General features: G+C 41.5%; 1 protein-coding gene across 1 annotated transcript in view; it reads right to left on the bottom strand.

Annotated features, from left to right (window-relative positions):
- The window catches only part of ANXA10 (annexin A10), a 168,446-nt gene that overhangs the window by 43,090 nt on the left and 106,326 nt on the right, over positions 1 to 19,030 (bottom strand). The window contains exons 8-10 of the mRNA XM_073576000.1: positions 15,719 to 15,812; positions 9,522 to 9,617; positions 2,866 to 2,924 (exon numbers count right to left, since the gene is read on the bottom strand). Of these exons, the coding sequence (XP_073432101.1) occupies positions 2,866 to 2,924; positions 9,522 to 9,617; positions 15,719 to 15,812 (249 nt within the window). The remainder of the gene's footprint in view (positions 1 to 2,865; positions 2,925 to 9,521; positions 9,618 to 15,718; positions 15,813 to 19,030) is intronic.

The raw sequence follows: 19,030 nt of genomic DNA, 5'->3' as shown, positions 1-19,030 counted from the left end.
TCAAACAGACAAAAAAAACATGATGTGCACTTGTAACGGGCGCCCGGGTGGCTGCTGTGGCGAGGGGCTTTAACACTTCCACACCCGGACGCTCCGTCACTATAAAAATAGGGTGATCTTCTTGTGACATACTATGTGTGTGGGATGCTGCACCCACTTACTGCCCAGGGATCTGCTCAGTCTGTGGCACCTCAGGTCCTTGTACGCAAACGCAAAGATGCTCAGAGTCCAGGTACTTTTCTAAATAAACTTTACTGGGTTCAGGTTTCTTCAAGATAATTATAGTCCATCCATTTTCCTCGTACATCAGTATCTCTTCTCCTGTACTCTCCCTGGTCTGCCCCGTCTGCTTCTCTTCCTGCATCCTGGTATCCAAGCCCGAAGCTTTCCGAATCCTCCGACTAGCTACCTCCAAGTGCTCCCCTTTCATATTCCTCATCCTGAGTGAATATCCAGCTGCCACTTGCAACTATTGTATGGACCGTAGGTCCTCGAACGCTGCAGGAGGTGACCTGTAATACTATCAAAAGATTTGTTCCAGATGCCTTTCCTCTTTCTTCCTAACCTAAGCACACGTCTTCTCCAGATCTTCCCACTCAACTCTCTTCTCGGGTAACTTCCTGAACTCCTCCCATAAGACCCCCATAGGTCCTCTATATTTAACTATTACTATCTCCTACTTATACGCTAGAGCACCCCCTAGTGTCCCGACTGCTACAAACCCCATACTATCCTACAGTTAAAGCCTAACTACACGACTAACTGTCCCTATCTTATAATCTTTACATACATAAAAGGGTATGGTACACATACACAGTGCACCAGGAGGAGGAGTGCATGACCTGACTAGTCACCCCTTTACACACTATTGACACTTTTTCTCATTCAAATGAATGGGGAATATTGCAGCAAAAAGATCTGAAGCTATTTTTATGTGGATTACAACACGGAATCCATGCCAAATATGCATAAAAAACTCCATACCCTTAGGCTTTATTCACACATTAGTATTTCTGCATCTTTGTTTCACCAGTGTTTCTATGTCAAAACCAGGAGTGTCTCTAAAACACAGAACATATGTCAATCTTTCAATTATAGTTTAATCTGTAAGTTCCACTCTTGAATTTGTAAAAATGCTGCCATGTGAATAAGCCCTTAGGGGTTCTTAGATATGGATTTCTCAGCCTGAAAAACCCATGTAAACAAATTTAGTGTGATTGTACTTTTAACCCCTTAATGACCGCCAATACATCTTTTAACTGACCTGAGATCTAAGAGAATAGCATCCCCATACAGGGGACTATCCATCAGCTGTCGGCTGTACACTGTAGCTGACAACTTTCTGCATCAGCCACGATCAGTGTTTGCACCGTCCAAATCTGTTTAATCCCTTAAATGCTGCTGTCAATAGGGACTACATCATGTAAATGGTTAACAGAGTGTGGCTTCTTCCTCTTTATCTCCATCGGCACCCTGAGATCATGATTGTGTGGTCCTGATGTTTGGCATGGCATTTCACGACCAAATAGCGGCCTTAGAGTCTGATGGCTGTTGTAGCCTGTTCAGAAGTTAGCGCCACTTAGGTGGTAAAAATAAAATTTTCATTCCTGACATGCCACTTTGCATTAATTCCTAAAAATCACCAGAAGGGTTAATAAACTACCTGACTGCAGTTTTCAATATGTCAGGAAGTGCTGTTTTTAAAATGGTATCACTTTTTGGGGTTTCCAATATATATGACCCTCAAAGTCACTTCAAACATGGATAGGTCCCTTTAAAAAAATAAATTTTGTAAATTTCCTTGAAAAAATGAAAAATGACTGCTACATTTTTAAAACCTCCTAAAAGGTTAATAAAATAAAATAACATTTTAGGAATGGTGCTGATGTAAGGCAGACATGTGGGAAATGTTATTTATTAATGTTTTGCTGTGGTATGACTATCTGGATTAAAGGGATAATCATTCAAAGTTTAAAAATTGCTAATTTTTTAACATTTTTCTAAAATTTCTGATCTTTTTATTAAATAAAAACAAAACATATCAACCTAAGTTTACCATTATCATAGAGTATAATATGTCACAAAAAAACAATCTCAAAATTACTGAGAATTGTTGAAGGTTTCCAGAGTTTTTACCAGATATATTGACACTGGTCGGACTTCAAAAATGTGGCTCCGTCACTAAGGGGTTAAGGGGAGAGCCAGACTGCCGTATAACTTGTGCGAGGATCGCATCGTAAACCTTGTACTGGCAGTCTGCTTGAAAGCTGCATAGAACTACATCACACTGTCAGGCTCAGGTCAGGAGAGGTGCCGGGCCTGTCCATGCAGTGGGCCAGTCTGTGTAGTGTGATACAATCATGCACGAGTGATACAGCAGTCCGTCTCTGCCCTAAAGTATATATACTTGGAGATTGATTACAGAAATGTATACAACTTGAATCTGTTTCCTACATGTAAGGGTATGTTTCCACGTTCAGTATTGGCAGCACTTTGGAAGCAGCTCCATCTAAAGTGCAGCCGGCTTTTGTTCGCGCGGTGATTCCGCATGTGTTCATTGAACCATGTGGAATCACCACATCCTATACATTAGACTGTGATATATATCTTGCGAAGACCGTGGAAACATAACCTTAGTCTGTTCCTAGAGCAAGCATAAGGATTAAGATGATTGGGGCAGTTGCAGAAATCTTGCAACAAATCTGCTGTCTGTGAATTCCCTCTAATGATAATGCTTTGAAGTTATAAATCTAGAATATTTCATCCAGTTCAGATTCCCTCTGAATAAGGTTGTGCTGTGTACCTATGAACTTTAATGATCAGGACGCATAATTATAACATGTATGATAAAGAATATCCACTTACATGAATTGCAGAATGCAACCTGTATGCAAAATATGATGGCTTGTCTCGAACACAAGACACTGAAAAGTAGACAAAAAAAATTTAAAATAAAGGATTAATTTTATAATCAAGACTAGCATTTGTTAGGCGAAATATGACAGTTCAACTTCTATCATGGTTTTGAATCACATATTCCACTCATTAAAGTGGTTGCCGAGTACTTTTATATTGAAGGCCTATCCTTAGGGTAGATCATCAATGTCTGATTGGTGGAAGTTCTGTTTCTAAATCCGGTGGTCAAATGTGCTCAGTTACCAAGCTGCACAGTACAGTGCCATCAAATATATAGTGGCCATGGCAGGTACTGCACATCCTCTCAGTATTCAACTCAATAGGGGCTGGCTGTGCAGTACCTTGGCAAAGCCACTATGTTGCTCATGGAGCTCTGTTTTTTTTTTAAGGCTGTGTGCCCACGATGCGATTTTTAAGCGTTTTTGCCACGATTTTTGGCACGAAAATGCTGCGAAAACGTTTAAAAATCTTGTACATGACGCACCCCATGCATTCCTATGGCATTCCGCACATGCTGTGCTAATGCTGCGCTTTTTTCCGCGGCGGAATCGCATCGCGGAAAAAAATCGCAGCATGATCATTCTTTTGTGCGGAATTGCAAAGAATTGCCGCAATTCCGCACCCATAGGAATGCAAGAGAATCGCTTACTTCCCGCATGTGGCTATGCCCACCATGCGGGAAGTTAAGCGTCTCATGTGCGGTTGGTACCCACGGTGTGGAGGAGAGGAGACTGTCCTCCAGGCCCTGGGTACCATACCCCTGTAAAAAAAAGAAGAAATAAAAAAATCGTGGTATATTTACCTTCCGGCGTCATGCGCTGCATTCCCGGCCTCAGCGTTCCCAGTAATGCCTTGCGGCAAGGTCCTGTGATGACATGGTCTTGCGAGATCGCTATAGTAACGCGAGAACAACATCATCACAGGTCTCGCAAGGCATTACTGGGAACGCTGAGGCCCGGGAAGGCAGCGCAGGACGTCGGAAGGTAAATATACACCGATTTTTTATTTTTTTAATCATTTTTAACATTTTATCTTTTACTATTGATGCCGCATAGGCGGCCTCAATAGTAAAAAGCTGATCACACTTGTCAAACACTATGTTTGACGAGTGTGACCAACCTGTCAATCACTTTCCAAGCGATGCTTCAAATCGCTTGGAAAGTGCTTGAGAAAATTGCGGCAAAATCGCGAACAGAATCGCGGTGAAATTGCGCAGAAAAAAAGCGCGATTTCTGGGAAGGAGTCCGGTTTTCATTGTGCGTTTTAAAAGGCTACGTGGGCCCATAGCCTAAAAGATGAAAAAGCATCTGTATAAAAAAATGGATTGAAACGGATTTACACAAAGGTATGTCAAAAAGATATCAATATAATATACATCTGTCCTATTATTTTCTATTTAGAGAAGCCTTCCCATAACCAAATACTGAACGTGGCCTTAAAAACACTTCTGGATCATGCAGTGTGACCCTGAGAGTCTGAAGAGCGGAAACATCGCTCCGAGGGCTCGCTCACACTCCATATATATTATCTCATGCAAGAGAATAGGGCCGTTTATGTTAATGACACTGGGCTTAAAATCTGTTAACGTTTGGGCCGAGTGTCATCTTGGGCCTCTATCTCACGTCCGTGCCCCCAGTACGTGTGGTAACAGCTTTCACATGTACCGGAGACACGTACACACGTAGATCCATTCAAATGAATGGGTCTGTGCACATGTCAGTGTGTTTCCACGCTGACATGTCTATTTTATACCGTCAGCATGGACAGCAAAAGGTCCCACACAAGTGTAAACGGAGAACACGCATTGATGTCCTCCATGTGACACACATCGGCACCAGGGAAGATGCACTACTGTAAGCGCTGTTCCCCGGCGGCAGGTGCTGAAGACTGCTCTCATCCTCCCCTGCTGAGTAGAATGATGAGCGTTATATTAAACAGATGGGGGCTTTTGGGACTCTTTTACCCCATTACCTGACACCTGCTGCTGCTAATAACAGTGACAGCAGGTGTCGGATGATGGGAGTAAGAGTCCCAAAAGCCCCCACCTGCTGTCGTTCGGACTTTAATATAACGCACATTATTCTCCTCTGCTCGCCGGCAGAGCAGGGGAGAATGATGACAGCCGGCTTCAGCACCAGCCACCGGGGAACAGCGCTTACAGTAGCTCTTCTTCCCCCACGGGTGTCCGTGCTGTACTGATGTGGCACACGATTGCCACACAAGTGCCACATGCAGTACACACACGGACATGGATATGTCAGGTACCATTTTTTTCGGTACCGGAAATAAACGCATGTGTGAAAGAGGCCTTAGTCTGCTCCGGTTCTCTCGTATTAGAGTATCATATCACAGGTGTGGAGAAGACAGAGAAATTAATCTCTCTATCTTCTCTTCTCCATTGTGTCTCTGCACGTACATAGTTAACACCCACAGCCACAGATTTGTATGGGTGAGCGTGATTTGATCATTGGAGGCACTCGCAGCGTGCTATGATAATTTGAGAAAATAATCGCAGATCTGCACTGCCCCATAGTATAACACTGGGCTGAATGCTATCTGATAAAGCATGAGATAGTACTTGTCCGAGTTATAGACTAGTGTGAGCAAGCCCTTAAACAGTATATGGCGCTGCGCTGTTCCTCCATATCCTATTTACAACAAGCCACAGTGGGGTCCTGTGTGTTTTCCCCCTGATTTTATATTGATGAACATTCCTAAGGATATGTTGTTGATCTATAAGTCCTGGACAACTCACTTTACCTGCTTCACAGGTAAAAGGTGAATAGTATCAACAAGCACGGTATGTTATGTTCCAATTACATACAATTATATCCTGCACTACTGAATAAAAATGCCATCAAACAAAGGCTTCACCTCCATATGTTTCCCAGCATCACATACTGCATAGCCACTACTGAGGAGCAATTACATCTATAGTTTTCCTTCACACGAAGTTTTATGGATAAACAGCATGTTTTTTCAGTGTTGTCATTTTTGGGCTAAAAATGTTGTGTTCAGATGTTAGCAGCAAGTTAGCAAAATAAATATTACTGTAAACATTATGGCTTTTTCATTTACTTTTTCTTGTGCTTTAGGCTGTGTTCACATGTTGCATTTTTGTTGTGTTTTTTTTTCTGCAGGCAAAACCTGCTCTCTTGGCAGTAAGAAAGCTTCTTAAAAAATAGTTTTTGGTTAGTTTTTTTTTTTTTGCTGCGTTTTTCATGATGATACAGTTCCTGTTCCTGACTTTTCTGCACCATAAAAGCAGCAAATGAATGCATTTTTACTGCATTTTTGCTCTTACTCATTGCTTTCGACCGGGGAAAAGCACTCCAAAAACGCTTAAAGAATTGACATGCTGCAGTTTTCAAAAACCCAGCAGTTTTCCTATTCAGTCAGGGAAAAAAAAAGCAATTTGTGTGCATCAGATTTCAGAAATCTCGTAGCTTTTGCTGGTACTGTAAAAAGCAGCTTTTAATCTGCATAAAAAAGCAGCCAAAATGCAGCAAACGCGCAACATATGAACATAGCCTTAGTGTCAGTGGCCTATTTCACAAATGTAGCACACCCTAGGATTGGCAGTTTTTGGTGAGTTTCTACCATTTTTTCCCCATTATACTTCCATTGTGTTTTTTTGAGCGGGATTCTTGATTCCTTGATTCATATTCACACTAATTTTTTTAAGGCAGAAAATAAATCCACTTGTAGAAATGCTGTTCATTTATTTTATCCTCAAGCTTTCATTGAAAAAGATTTTTGAAGCTTTTTTTTGTAAACATGCTGTTTGGCAACATTTTGACTTGACGATGTAGGGTTTGGAGCAAATTCCACCAAGGAACCCTCCTCAAACAAATGGCAGGCCACTAAAAAACTCACTGTATGAACAGCAAAGTGGATTTTAGTTTGTAATACATAGGAATAATATCCAAAGTGTGTTTGAAGTGGATTTTAATGTTTATTTGTTGTGGATGTTCAGGATCCGGTCTAAAATCTTCCTAAAACTTGTGTTATCATACCCTTACTCTTCAGTCGATTCTAAGCACAACATGTGTATCACATGACTTATGAGTCACAAGCTTTGTAAGGCTACGTTCACACTAGGTGTTTTTGCAGCGTATTTTTAATGCAAATTTTAAGCTGTGTTTATAAGTACCAACAAAGTCTATGAGATTTCAGAAATATCATGCACACACACATTGGTTTTACTTTCCTGACTGATTTGCAAAACTTCTGCATTTTTGCAAACTGCAGCATGTCACTTCTTTCAGTATTTTTTCCACGTATTGGCAGTGTTTTTTACCCATAGGAAACAATGGGTAAGTGCAAAAACGCAGCAAAAAGAGCAAGTATCAGTTTTTTGCTGCATTTTTGCTGCAAAAAATCTAAGGAAGTTAAATCATGCTTTTTTTAGGCTACTAAATTTTATCTATAGGCACAAGAGACAACAAAAACACAGCAAAAAGCAGCAAAAATGCAACCTGCGAGCATAGCCTACTGTAGAAAAAAGGCATAAAAAAACACATGCTGCTAAACATACTATTTAATACTATGTAGAAAAATGTCAGAAAGCAAATTCATGTGTATTTTATTTGCAAAACATTGTGTAAAGGAAGCCTAAAAGAATTGTCAAGTGGATGAGTAACGTTTATTAAAATGATTACATTTAGTCCTGGAATTAGATGTAAGCAGAAATCCTAACAGGCACAAGGAAAGCAACAGGGGTCTTCATAGAAACACATGCTACATTGGCCCTAGACTGCTACTTTCTATTAAGGGTCATATGAGGAGTATTTATTAGCTTACAATGTTCCCCATAGACTCAGCTGGGACCTCACCTCAAAGCTTGTGTAAAGCAAATGTCAAGCAGGCAATTATCTACTCTACATCCTAGCTTTAGGGAAGGGAATCGCAAGGTCAGTAACACCCTTAACTTTAATTATCGTAGGTTAGATTTTATTTTTTTTACTGTCTTCCTCTCAAGGGCTGATATAAGTTGCAGGATCTTCCAGGGATGTGTCCTATGTATATATTATATTACCTGCATAGACCTAATAGTAAAGATACAAAAGTTTTTTCCTGTTCTATGTACAAGTACTTATCCAAGGAAGATTTAAAGGGAACCTGTTAGGCTGGTTTCACATTCGCGTTAAAACGACGCTGCGCACTGTGTCGTTAAGCCCCGCCCCGATCCGGCTCCCTGCCCGCCCCATCCGGGATCACCGCCTACTTTCGCATTTGCACGCATGCGATCGGCGCACCCTATCTTTAGCATAGGGTGCGCAGATCATGCGCTGCCAGTGTGAAAGTAGCGTGCTGCGCACTTTTGACGGTGCGCCGTGCGCGCCGAAGTGCAACATGCTGCATTTCGGCGCGCACGGCGCACCGTCAAATGTGCGCAGCACGCTACTTTCACACTGGCAGCGCATGATCTGCGCACCCTATGCTAAAGATAGGGTGCGCCGATCGCATGCGTGCAAATGCGAAAGTAGGCGGTGATCCCGGATGGGGCGGGCAGGGAGCCGGATCGGGGCGGGGCTTAACGACGCAGTGCGCAGCGTCGTTTTAACGCGAATGTGAAACCAGCCTAAGATGACTCATGCTGCCCAAACCATGTATCAGCCACTAGCTGTACGATCAAAGCTATGTAAGTTTGTCTCTGAAATCGCATGGATGACTGGTGCACAGTGCGGCTCACCACCCGCTGACCATGAGTAAAAGTCTCTGTAGGTGAGTATGGGCAGAGGCTTACCATTCACTGTCAGCAGGCAGGGAGAAGCGGCTGGGACCCGCCTATAAAACTAGTCACCCACACAGCTCGGTCCCCGGAAGCCTCACCACCCGCTGACCATGAGTGACAAGTCTAACTGTAGGCGCGTATGGGCGGAGGCTTACCATTCACTGTCAGCAGACAAGAAGAAGCCTTGTACAACTAGTGAGCAACACAGCTTGGACCCCCACAGTTATTAAAAGTAGATTTTTTTTCTGGAACACCACATTGTTTCAGAGACACACATATTTGACTGTGATCGTACAGCCAGTGTCTGATACGTGCTGCCCGTGGTTTGGGCAGCATGGATCATCTGACAGATTGCCTTTAACTTGAAGCTGTATATACAAATTGTGGTGATTGAAGAATATGTTGTACCTTGTTTGTCTCTTTTTGTAAAGAAGCAGATGGAATAGGTCTGAATATTCACACAAATCTCTTTTCATGATAACCACATAGACAACAACTGACCCAACAAATACGATTTGTAGAAATAGAAGCTGAAGCTCTTATGTACGATGACATTTCATAGTAATGCATTCTGCCTCAAGCATCTTGCAAAATAAGAAAGAGCATTATCCGAAGAGGAAATTGCATTTATATAAATGAATCTTCTCTGTATGGATACAGAACATTACTCGCATTGTAGAGTGAAAGCTTCAGCACACCGTCTAAATTAAATCTTATTTGCATTTCAAGTCCTGACTATTATTTGGTATAAATTGGCCACTTCTACCTTTTAAATAAGGAACATCATTTAAGGACACTAATTATATATTAGCAGAAACTGGTGGTATATATCGAACACATGGAATAAGATGATTTTCTAGATACTAACCTATTGCCAAGAGCAGCTGCTGAAAGTATCCATCGTAGCAATTTTCAATGACTGCTGCTATGTCTTGTCCAGAAATGTTTTGAAATTCCTGAAAAACTTTAAATTATAGCATAACTTGAAAATGTTGCCCTTATACAGTTAGGTTTTTCTTCAAGGTAACCTTTTGAATATCATGAAATGATTTTATGTACCATCTGCAATATACATCAATTTAAAGAGGTTGTGAACCTCCCTTAAAATTATTGCAAACAGCAAGGATAATCAAAATAATAAGATCAGATAACCCCAACCTCTGTGGATTCATTACAGGCCATTCTGCACCTGGACAGAGTAAAGTTGCTTTGTCTGTGGTTGTCCATCATCTCTAACCAGGGCTTCCAAGGACAGGCTAGCTCTTCTATCAGGTCCTAGAAGAGCTCTAGACTTCACCATTTAGCCCCTGTAAAGGAATGTGGACTAATAGAAAGCCCATAATTGGAGTCCTCAGAGTAGACACTGGATGGTGGAGCAGGCTGACAGGAATGGTCAGGTTGGGTCAGAACTACGATAAGGGACAAAGCTGTAACTCGGAGGAATAGCCAGTAAATGGGCTGAGGTCTGAAACAGGAGACAAAACAATAGAACTACAAGAGCTGAGAACAGAGGTATGGACCAGATTAAGAAGAAGTTATAACTGGCAAGGAGACAGGGACTCAGGGGTTTATACAGTGAGAGCCACTCAACCATGAACTCACAAAAATAAATAATTAAGAACCAAAGCAAGGAATTAATCTTTACTGAGTCCCTTGGAATTAAACAGGCCTGCCATGTTGCTCGGCATTGCCCACAGTGAAGATGGGGTGCCTCCCAGTTACTGAAGTTTAAATAGAGAAGACAGGAATCAACATGGATGTTACAGACAAGATGTTATTATGTCCAGGTTTTTAATCACCTGACCACTGAGATCTTTTGACTGACTCCTGACTTGGAGAAAGGAACTTGAGGAAGCCAACATAGGACCTGCTGTGAGCTGCATCGATGAGACAGGTCAGTAGCAAAGTAATTACCGTATTTTGTGGTTTACAAGATGCACCTGATTATAAGACGCACCCCAAATTTTGAGGAGAAAAATAGGAAAAAACTTTTTTAATAAAATGATGGTTCTTCTTATAATGCTTCTTATTGTTTACCGGGGGTGGTGGCTGCGGTGAAGCAGGGTCTCAGGGTCTCCTGAGACCTTTGTGCCCCTGCACCACCGAACACCAGCAGTGTCGCACATCCAAACAACCCCTCATCCCAGCCTGCGGTCTGCTGCAACATCCACTCTTGCCTCCTCAAGCAGCGACCCTGGGACCTTGCTCCACCACGGCCGGTAAGGTATATTTGCATTATTAGACTCACCCACATTTTCCCCACGAATTTGGGGGGGAAATCTGAAAAATATGGTATACTATTCTTTTTTATTTTTGATCGCTAAATTAATTCTGCTCTGCAATGCAGAAGAAAAAACTTTCCAAACTAAATTTGTGTGAATTGCCAAATTTGAATTTTGGTAGATTTGCTTGTTACTAAATGCATCATCCTGCATCAAAATGATCATTACTTTGCAACATAAGTCTCATTATAAACTTAACCTAAACTAATAAATAACAGAGCTCCTGCTCTAATAGCCAATAAATAAATGTTTCATAAAATTCCCTTTTTTAAAAACAAATATTTCCTATTATCCAAGCACACATTTGTTCTTTTTGGTTCCTTAACACTTTGGGACCTCCTACTTTGCCTATAAGTTGCAAATCTTTGAACTTCGAATATTGCCACTTTGGTATCTATTCCACATGATAAATACCATAACTGAAAAAACTAAAAAAAACTCTGCCAGAACTGTTATTCATACTGCCTATAAAAAAACCCCGTAGAATGTACAGCAATTAAAATATTATTAAAGTGGTACCGTAATAGAAAAACAAATTTAGTTTTTCTTTAAATGGCTTTTATTGTCTAAAATTAGAAAAATGTATAATAAAAAATAAATAAATATGTAAATTTCTATACACATATTGATACAGTGAATAAACTTAAGATGAATGCCATAAAAAATAATATTGGCAAAATTGTTGTATTTTTTAACTCCCACTGCAACTAAAAGTTATAGAATGCATTTTATATACCCCAGACGGTGCCATAAAAAAAAATCAACTTGTACACCAAAAAATAAAAATAGGCCTAATAAGGCTTTTTAGAGAGATGAGTAAAATAATAAATAAATTAAACACTATGGCTATGAGATGTGTCAATGAGAAACAACAACAAAAAATCGCCAAGACACATGAAATATTTAGGGGCTAAATTACCATCTGAATTTTAACATAGTCAATGTACATTCAAATATAATAAAAAAAATTGGGTTTAAAGTTTGTGGTTGAAAATATTCTATACCATGAAATGCATACTGGCAAATTTACACAAAGCAAAAAATGAAAACTTCAGATTTGGGTAAATCCATATGTACAGTGGCAAGCAAAAGTTTAGGCACCCCTGGTCAAAATTACTGTTATTGTGAACAGTTAAGCAAGTTGAAGATAAAATGATCTCTAAAAGGCCTAAAGTTAAAGATGACACATTTGTTTTGTATTTTAGGCTAAAAAGTATTACACATTGTAATTTTTTCACATTTTAAAAATTACAAAAAGAAAAATGGTCCGATGCTAAAGTTTGGGCACCTTTGGAGATTTGTGTGCTCAGATAACTTTGACCAAGGTTTCAGACCTTAATTAGCCTGTAAGGGATATGGCTTGTTCACCCTCAATGTTAGGAAAGGCCAGCTGATGCAGATTCCACAGGTTTAGAAACACATAGCCTCCTCTAATCTTGTGCGAAAAAACAGCCACCATGGGTTCTTTTAAGCAGCTGCCTAGCACTCTGAAAATGAAAATGGTGGAGGCCCACAAAGCAGGAGAAGGCTATAAGAAGATAGCAAAGCGTTTTCAAGTTGTCCTTTCCTCAGTTCAATATGTAATTCAGAAATAGCAGTTTACAGGAACAGTGGAGGTCAAGATAAGGTCTGGAAGGCCAAGCAAAATTTCAGAGAGAGCTGCTTGTAGGATTGTAGGCATATCAGAACCCCCACTTGACTGCAAAAGACCTTTCTGAAAGATTTAGCAGATTCTGGAGTTGTGGTAATTGTTCTACTGTTCAGAGACACCTTATCAAATATGGCTTTCATGGAAGAGTCATCAGAAGAAAACCTCTCCTGCACCCTCACCATATAAAATTCAGCATCAGAGGTATGCAAAAGAACATCTAAACAAGCCCAATGCATTTTAGAAACAAGTCCTGTGAATCGTTGAAGTTAAAATAAAACTCTTTGGACGCAATGATCAAAGGTATGTGCAGAAAAAAAATTGCATAGAATTTCAGGAAAAGAACATCTCTCCAACCATTAAGCATGGGGATGGATCAATCATGCTTTGGAGTTGTGTTGCAGACAATGGCACAGGGAACATTTCACAGGTAGAGGGAAGAATGGAGTCAATGAAATTTCAATAAATTCTTGATGCAAACATAACACCATGTGTAAAAAAGCTGAGTTTGAACACAGGATGGCTTTTACAAATGGATAATGATCACACACATCAAAATCCACAATGGACTACCTCAAAAGGCGATAGCTAAAGGTTTTTCAATGGCCCTCACAGTCCCCCGATTCGATCATCATTGAAAATCTGTGGCTAGTCCTCAAAATAGCAGTGCATGCAAGACGACCCAGGAATCTCACAGAAATGGAAGAATTTTCCAAGGAAGAATGGATGAAAATCCATCAAACAAGAATTGAAAGACTCTTGGCTGGCTACTAAAAGCGTTTACAAGCTGTGATATTTTAAAAGGGAGTGCTACTAGGTGCTAACTATGCAGGGTGCCCAAACTTTTGCATTGGCCTATTTTTCTTATTGTAATTTTTAAAATGTAAAAAATGACAATATATAATTTTTTTGGCCTAAAATACAGAGAAAATGTGTCATCTTTAACTTTAGCCCTTTTAGAGATCATTCCATCTTCAACTTGCTTAACTGTTCACAATAACAGTAATTTTGACCAGGGGTGCCCAAACTTTTAAATGCCACTGTACAATTGAAATGCATAGTAGTAACTTTTAAAGAATGGCTGCTGAAAAACAAGTACATGTATGTGTGATGCACCCGGAGAGGTGAGGCATCTGTGACAATAGCTGTGAAGTCCCAACCCAGAAGGCTCTCTGCACCACAACATGAGTTTTACTTGTGCTTCTTTTCTTCTCCAATTGTCCTCTTGGAAGAAGCACAGGAGATACACACTTTGGGTTGTAAAGAGATTGCAGAGTTGATGCTCTCAATATATATATTGGAAAATACACTTGTAGCTTTGTTGTTTCATACTCCATGTTCTGTGCATTCTGTCAATGTGCAGTTCATTAGATGAAGAAATCAATTTTCTGCCTGTTAGTTTTTCCATACTTATATAGTACTTATGTTGATTTTACACATTCTTTATGATGGTAAAGTTATTATTTTATCCTGATGGTGTGTAAAGTACATTTCTCTGCAAATGCTTTTAGATACTCTACTGTTTACTATAAGTGGCCTTCTTTTCTTTTTTTTGGTTTTCTGTTCCACTTTTTAGAATCATGTCCAACTTCCCAAATACAACGAAATGCTATCCCTTAGGCCCGGGGTCAGACATGCGAGAAACTTGAACGAGTCTTGCATGTCAATACCCAGTGTTATGAATGGGTCACCGAGGAGGAACAACAAAAAGCTAAGTCCCAGAAAACCAGAGAGGTTGGTCACTATGCAGATTGCAGATCCCTGATCTTAACCACACAACTAACAGTAGCAGTGGAGCATTCCTACGTTGTTCCTAGATGCCTCGTCACCGCCGGAGGACTACATAAACCTAAGGCAAGAAAAGGGAAAACTAACTGCCCCAGAGCAGACCCCAAAGGAAAAGACAGCCCCCACACATGTATTGACGGTGAAGCAAGATGAAAACACATACACAGGCAGGAAAATAGGCTGAGCAAACGATGGGGCCCTACTAACTAGAAAGGACAGGAAAGGAAAGCCACTGTCTGCAATCTGCCAAAAAACCCTACCAAAAATAATGTCCAACACGTCTGATAGCAAAATTAACACTGAAGTCACTAGACTTCTCCCACTATATCAGCACTCTGAAATATTCTGAAACAGAGAAAAAAGAGGCCAATCTAATAAGGGACAAAAAGGCAAATTGGCAAATACAGATAAATAGGAGTGGAAGTTCAGCATAGCCCCAGCAGGGACAAGCTAACCACAAAAGAAACTGAATTGACCAACAAGCGCAAGTGTGAACATTAGCAAAAAACAAACTTAGCTTAAGAAGACTGGAAGAGAGCTGAAGTCCAAGACCTGAGAAGCAGACTGAATCACCAGCAGCAGGATAGGGCGTCGGCTGTCTTATATCCAGTCTGATACTCCAGAGATCCAATCGTTATCCTTCTCATCAGGTGGCAGATCACTACCACTTAAACCAACCTCACTACCTCCTGTCACCACCAGAGGGAGAACGGAAGGAGAACTCTCAACTGGAGGAGCAGAAAATGAGCTCATAACAACCCGGCACTCGGGAGCGTGTGGCTGCATGTATTTCTATGCAGCTGAACTCACCGCTTCCGAGTGCCTGGCGGCAGTGCCGGGTATTAAGATGCGAGACTCGTCTGAGTTTCTCGCAAGTGTGACCCCAGCCTTACACTGACACACATATCATATCTCTCTGTGTGAGGCTAGCCTCTGTGGCGCAGCGTGATTTCACACCAGGCTCCTCCATACTAGAAGGTCATTGACAATATTCTCTAGCCACAAAGTATCAGGGCATTTATTGATATAAATAAGGATTGGGCACTTGGATTTCAACATGCCCAATCATTTTGTTCCCAAGGAGCAAGAGATATCTGCCAGCAGTTTGCTCCCCTTCTTCCCTTATAGGACACAGCACACTCTGCCAAGATGAACAGTGCATGCTTATGGAGGGACTACGGAGGAGACAACTATCAGCCAAAAGAGTGCATGTGATGTGCATGGCGTGCTTAAGAGTAACTTATTTTCAGATGACAGCCTTAAAAGCCAGTTCTGTCAGCTTCATGCAAAATAGTATTTAATAAAAACATTTTCTTATGAACAGATACAATATTAAGAAAACATTACCCATCCATAACTGCTGCTGACTTTTATTACATAAGATCATTTGCATCAAGTTTTTGTGATCTCCTGTTCTTCTTTGACATGCATCCCACAGGACCTAGAACATATCATGAGACAATTTTATGCTATTTTGGACTTGTTCACACTTTAGTTTTTCACATCCGAATGCTACCCTTTTATTTCCGAGAGAGAAGTTGTACCTACGACACACTATATCAAGGCAGAAGAAAGTCGGCACTCAATTCTCCTTGGTTCAACATTTTATTGAAATCAATTTGAAACGATGGCAATAAAATCTTCAAACTATCTGATGCGTTCTGGAATACAGTTCCTTAGTCACAGCCATTCTCCTTGGTTCAACACTTTATTGGAAATCCATGTGCAACATCGACAGTGAAATCTTCAAACCATCAGCCAGATAGTGATCTATGGCTCAGGAATTGTATTCCAAAATGTGTCAGCTGGTTTGAAGATTTTACTGTTATTGTTGCACATGGATGTCCAATAAAGTGCTGCACCGAGGATAAAGGAGTTTTGACTTTCTTCTGCATTGATATTTTCTATTGCCTTCTCAGGCTGCCGTACATCCAGGATGTGATTGATACAGGTAAGATGAGATGTTGTTGTTTCTGTTGTTATGGTACTCCATAAAACTGTTTATATGTTTGATTTTTTTTTTTAGTTGGACTGAATGATCCGTGCAAAATCACGGAGACATGTCCAAAACGGTTACGAGTGTCAGATCAAAATCGGCAAGGCAAGTCTATGGCTCAGTGAAAAAATCTGACAGCATTCAGAGGCCATCCGTGTGCTGTCTGTTTTTCACTGACTGATAGACAGGAGAAAGTGGAGAAACACTCTTGGCATGGAATTAACATTCATCTTCTCTCTTCACACAGGTAATCAACTGATCCACCCTGCATGTATTTACTCCATTCTCTGCTAGCAAGCAGCCTGAATGGTACAACTTCCCACCTCTGCTGCCTCTATTTTCTGCTGCAATATATCCAAATGATAATCAACTGATCCACCCTGCATGTATTTACTCCATTCACTGCTAGCAAGTAGCCTGAATGGTACAACTTCCCAACTCTGCAGCTTCTAATTTCTGCTGTAATATATCCAAATGGTACAACTCCATACTTCTGCTTGCTGTCTGTCTTCTGCTGCTTTACCATTTTGCTGCATATTTTAATGTGCTTGCTAAAGCTTTGGTATAATTCATTTGTTGCACTGTATGTAATACTTACTGCTTTAGATCCGTGACTGGGGCCTCTCTAGATCTTATCAGGTGGAAGGTGCTATAGCATATCGACACAGCCTGGTCTAGTGCCTTTGATCATCTAACCACCCCCTGGTGTGCTGGCCCCAGCTGCCAAATTATACCAAACCAGCTCCCACAATCCCTCTCTCCTGACCCTGTAGTGTGACCTATATATGTAGTAGTTCCTAAGGGGAAGCACGCAGTATGGGGTGCAGCACGCAAGCATCCCATAAGCAAAGCATCACAGAAGCTAAGCATCAAGAAAATGACAGTTATACATGGCAGTTAGTCAGGGCAGGAGTCAGGTAACCCACACTTTGCTCTCTCTTTTATCCATGTGCTTTATTTCTATCCTCCTGTGCTCCCTTGCCATCCACATTCACCACCCCATCCCCCCTCCATCACGACTCATACACATCAGCCCCTCTATACTTCCCTCTCCCATGTACAGCTCCCATGCACTCCTCACCTTCCTGAGAAACCTCAGCCCATCTTGCCCAAACACATCACAGAAAAAAACTACTTACAATTCCAACAATTATTTGCTCTTTATCTTCCTGCTCCTACTGATTTCAGGGGACATCTCCCCCAACCCTGGTCTACCATCCCCCAATCTCAACCCCTACTGTACCTCATATCTAAACCATAATAATCTAATTAATATTGCTTGCACTCCCTCATCTCCATCTTTTAATTGTGCCCTCTGGAATCCACGGTCTGTTTGTAACAAGCTTCCTTTCCTACACAACTACTTTCTGAACAACTCTCTTAATCTGTTGGCCCTCACTGAAACCTGGATTCAGGATTCTGACACTGTCTCTCCTGCTGCCATTTCCTATGGTGGCTTACAATTCTCTCATTCCCCGAGACCCACAAACAGACATGGTGGTGGAGTCGGCATACTCCTGTCCCCACAATGCACTTTCCAGGTCATCCCCCCAGTTCCATCACTCATATTTCCTTCTTTTCAGGTCCACACCATCAGGCTCTTCCGTCCCCTTTCCCTCAGAGTAGCGGTCATATACCGGCCCCAAGACTCACCCACCCACTTTCTTGACCACTTTTCAGCCTGGCTGCCGCACTTCATGTCCTCAGAAATTCCAACCCTTATCTTGGGAGACTTCAACATCCCCATTAACAGCCCTACTTCCACATCTGCATCCCAGCTTCTATCACTAACCACCTCTCTAGGCCTCTCGCAGCTTTCAACCTCTGAGACACACAAGGACGGTAACACCCTTGATCTGGTCTTCATCCGGCTCTGTTCAATCTCCCACCTAAATAACTCACCGCTTCCACTCTCTGACCACAACATTCTCTCCTTCACGCTCACAAATCCTCACCCATCCCAGCTCACTCCTACCTACCACACAGTCAGAAATCTACAAGCCATTAATCCTAAGAAACTTTCAGATTCCCTACACTCATCACTGTCCCCAATCTCCTCTTTTTCCTGTCCTAATCTGGCTGTTCATCACTACAACGACACTCTTAGAAGCACCCTTGACCAAGTATCTCCCCTCACCCTCAGAACCTCCAAGCACAGAGTAAAACAGCCCTGGCTCACATCCCAAACTCAACTTCTCCAGCGATGCTCTAGGAGTGCTGAACGCCTATGGAGAAAAACCCACACACCAGAAGACTTCCACTTCAAATTTATGTTAAGAACCTATAACGCTGCCCTTCACCTCGCCAAACAGACCTACTTCACCACCCTGATCTCCTCACTAGCCAACATCCCCCAGGAACTTTTTGTCACCGTTTACTCCCTCCTCAGGCTGAAAGCACAAGCCCCTATCACAGACATTTGAGCTGATGACCTGGCCTCCCACTTTACAGAAAAAATAGATAATATCCGTCAGGAAATCTGCTCCCAATCACCAAGTGCTGTGACTCCCATCCCTTCATGCATCTCCCCTGGCTCACTTTCCACATTTGATCCCACCACAGAAGAACAAGTCTCCAGACTCCTCTTTTCTTCTCGTCCGACTACATGCACTACCGACCCCATTACCTCACATATCTTCCAGTCTCTCTCTCCAGTCGTCACA

Source organism: Dendrobates tinctorius, unplaced genomic scaffold (assembly GCF_039654945.1).
Source record: "Dendrobates tinctorius isolate UK_male_01 unplaced genomic scaffold, ASM3965494v1 ptg000008l, whole genome shotgun sequence".
Lineage (NCBI taxonomy): Eukaryota > Metazoa > Chordata > Amphibia > Anura > Dendrobatidae > Dendrobates > Dendrobates tinctorius.
This window is presented reverse-complemented; position numbering and strand designations above follow the sequence as displayed.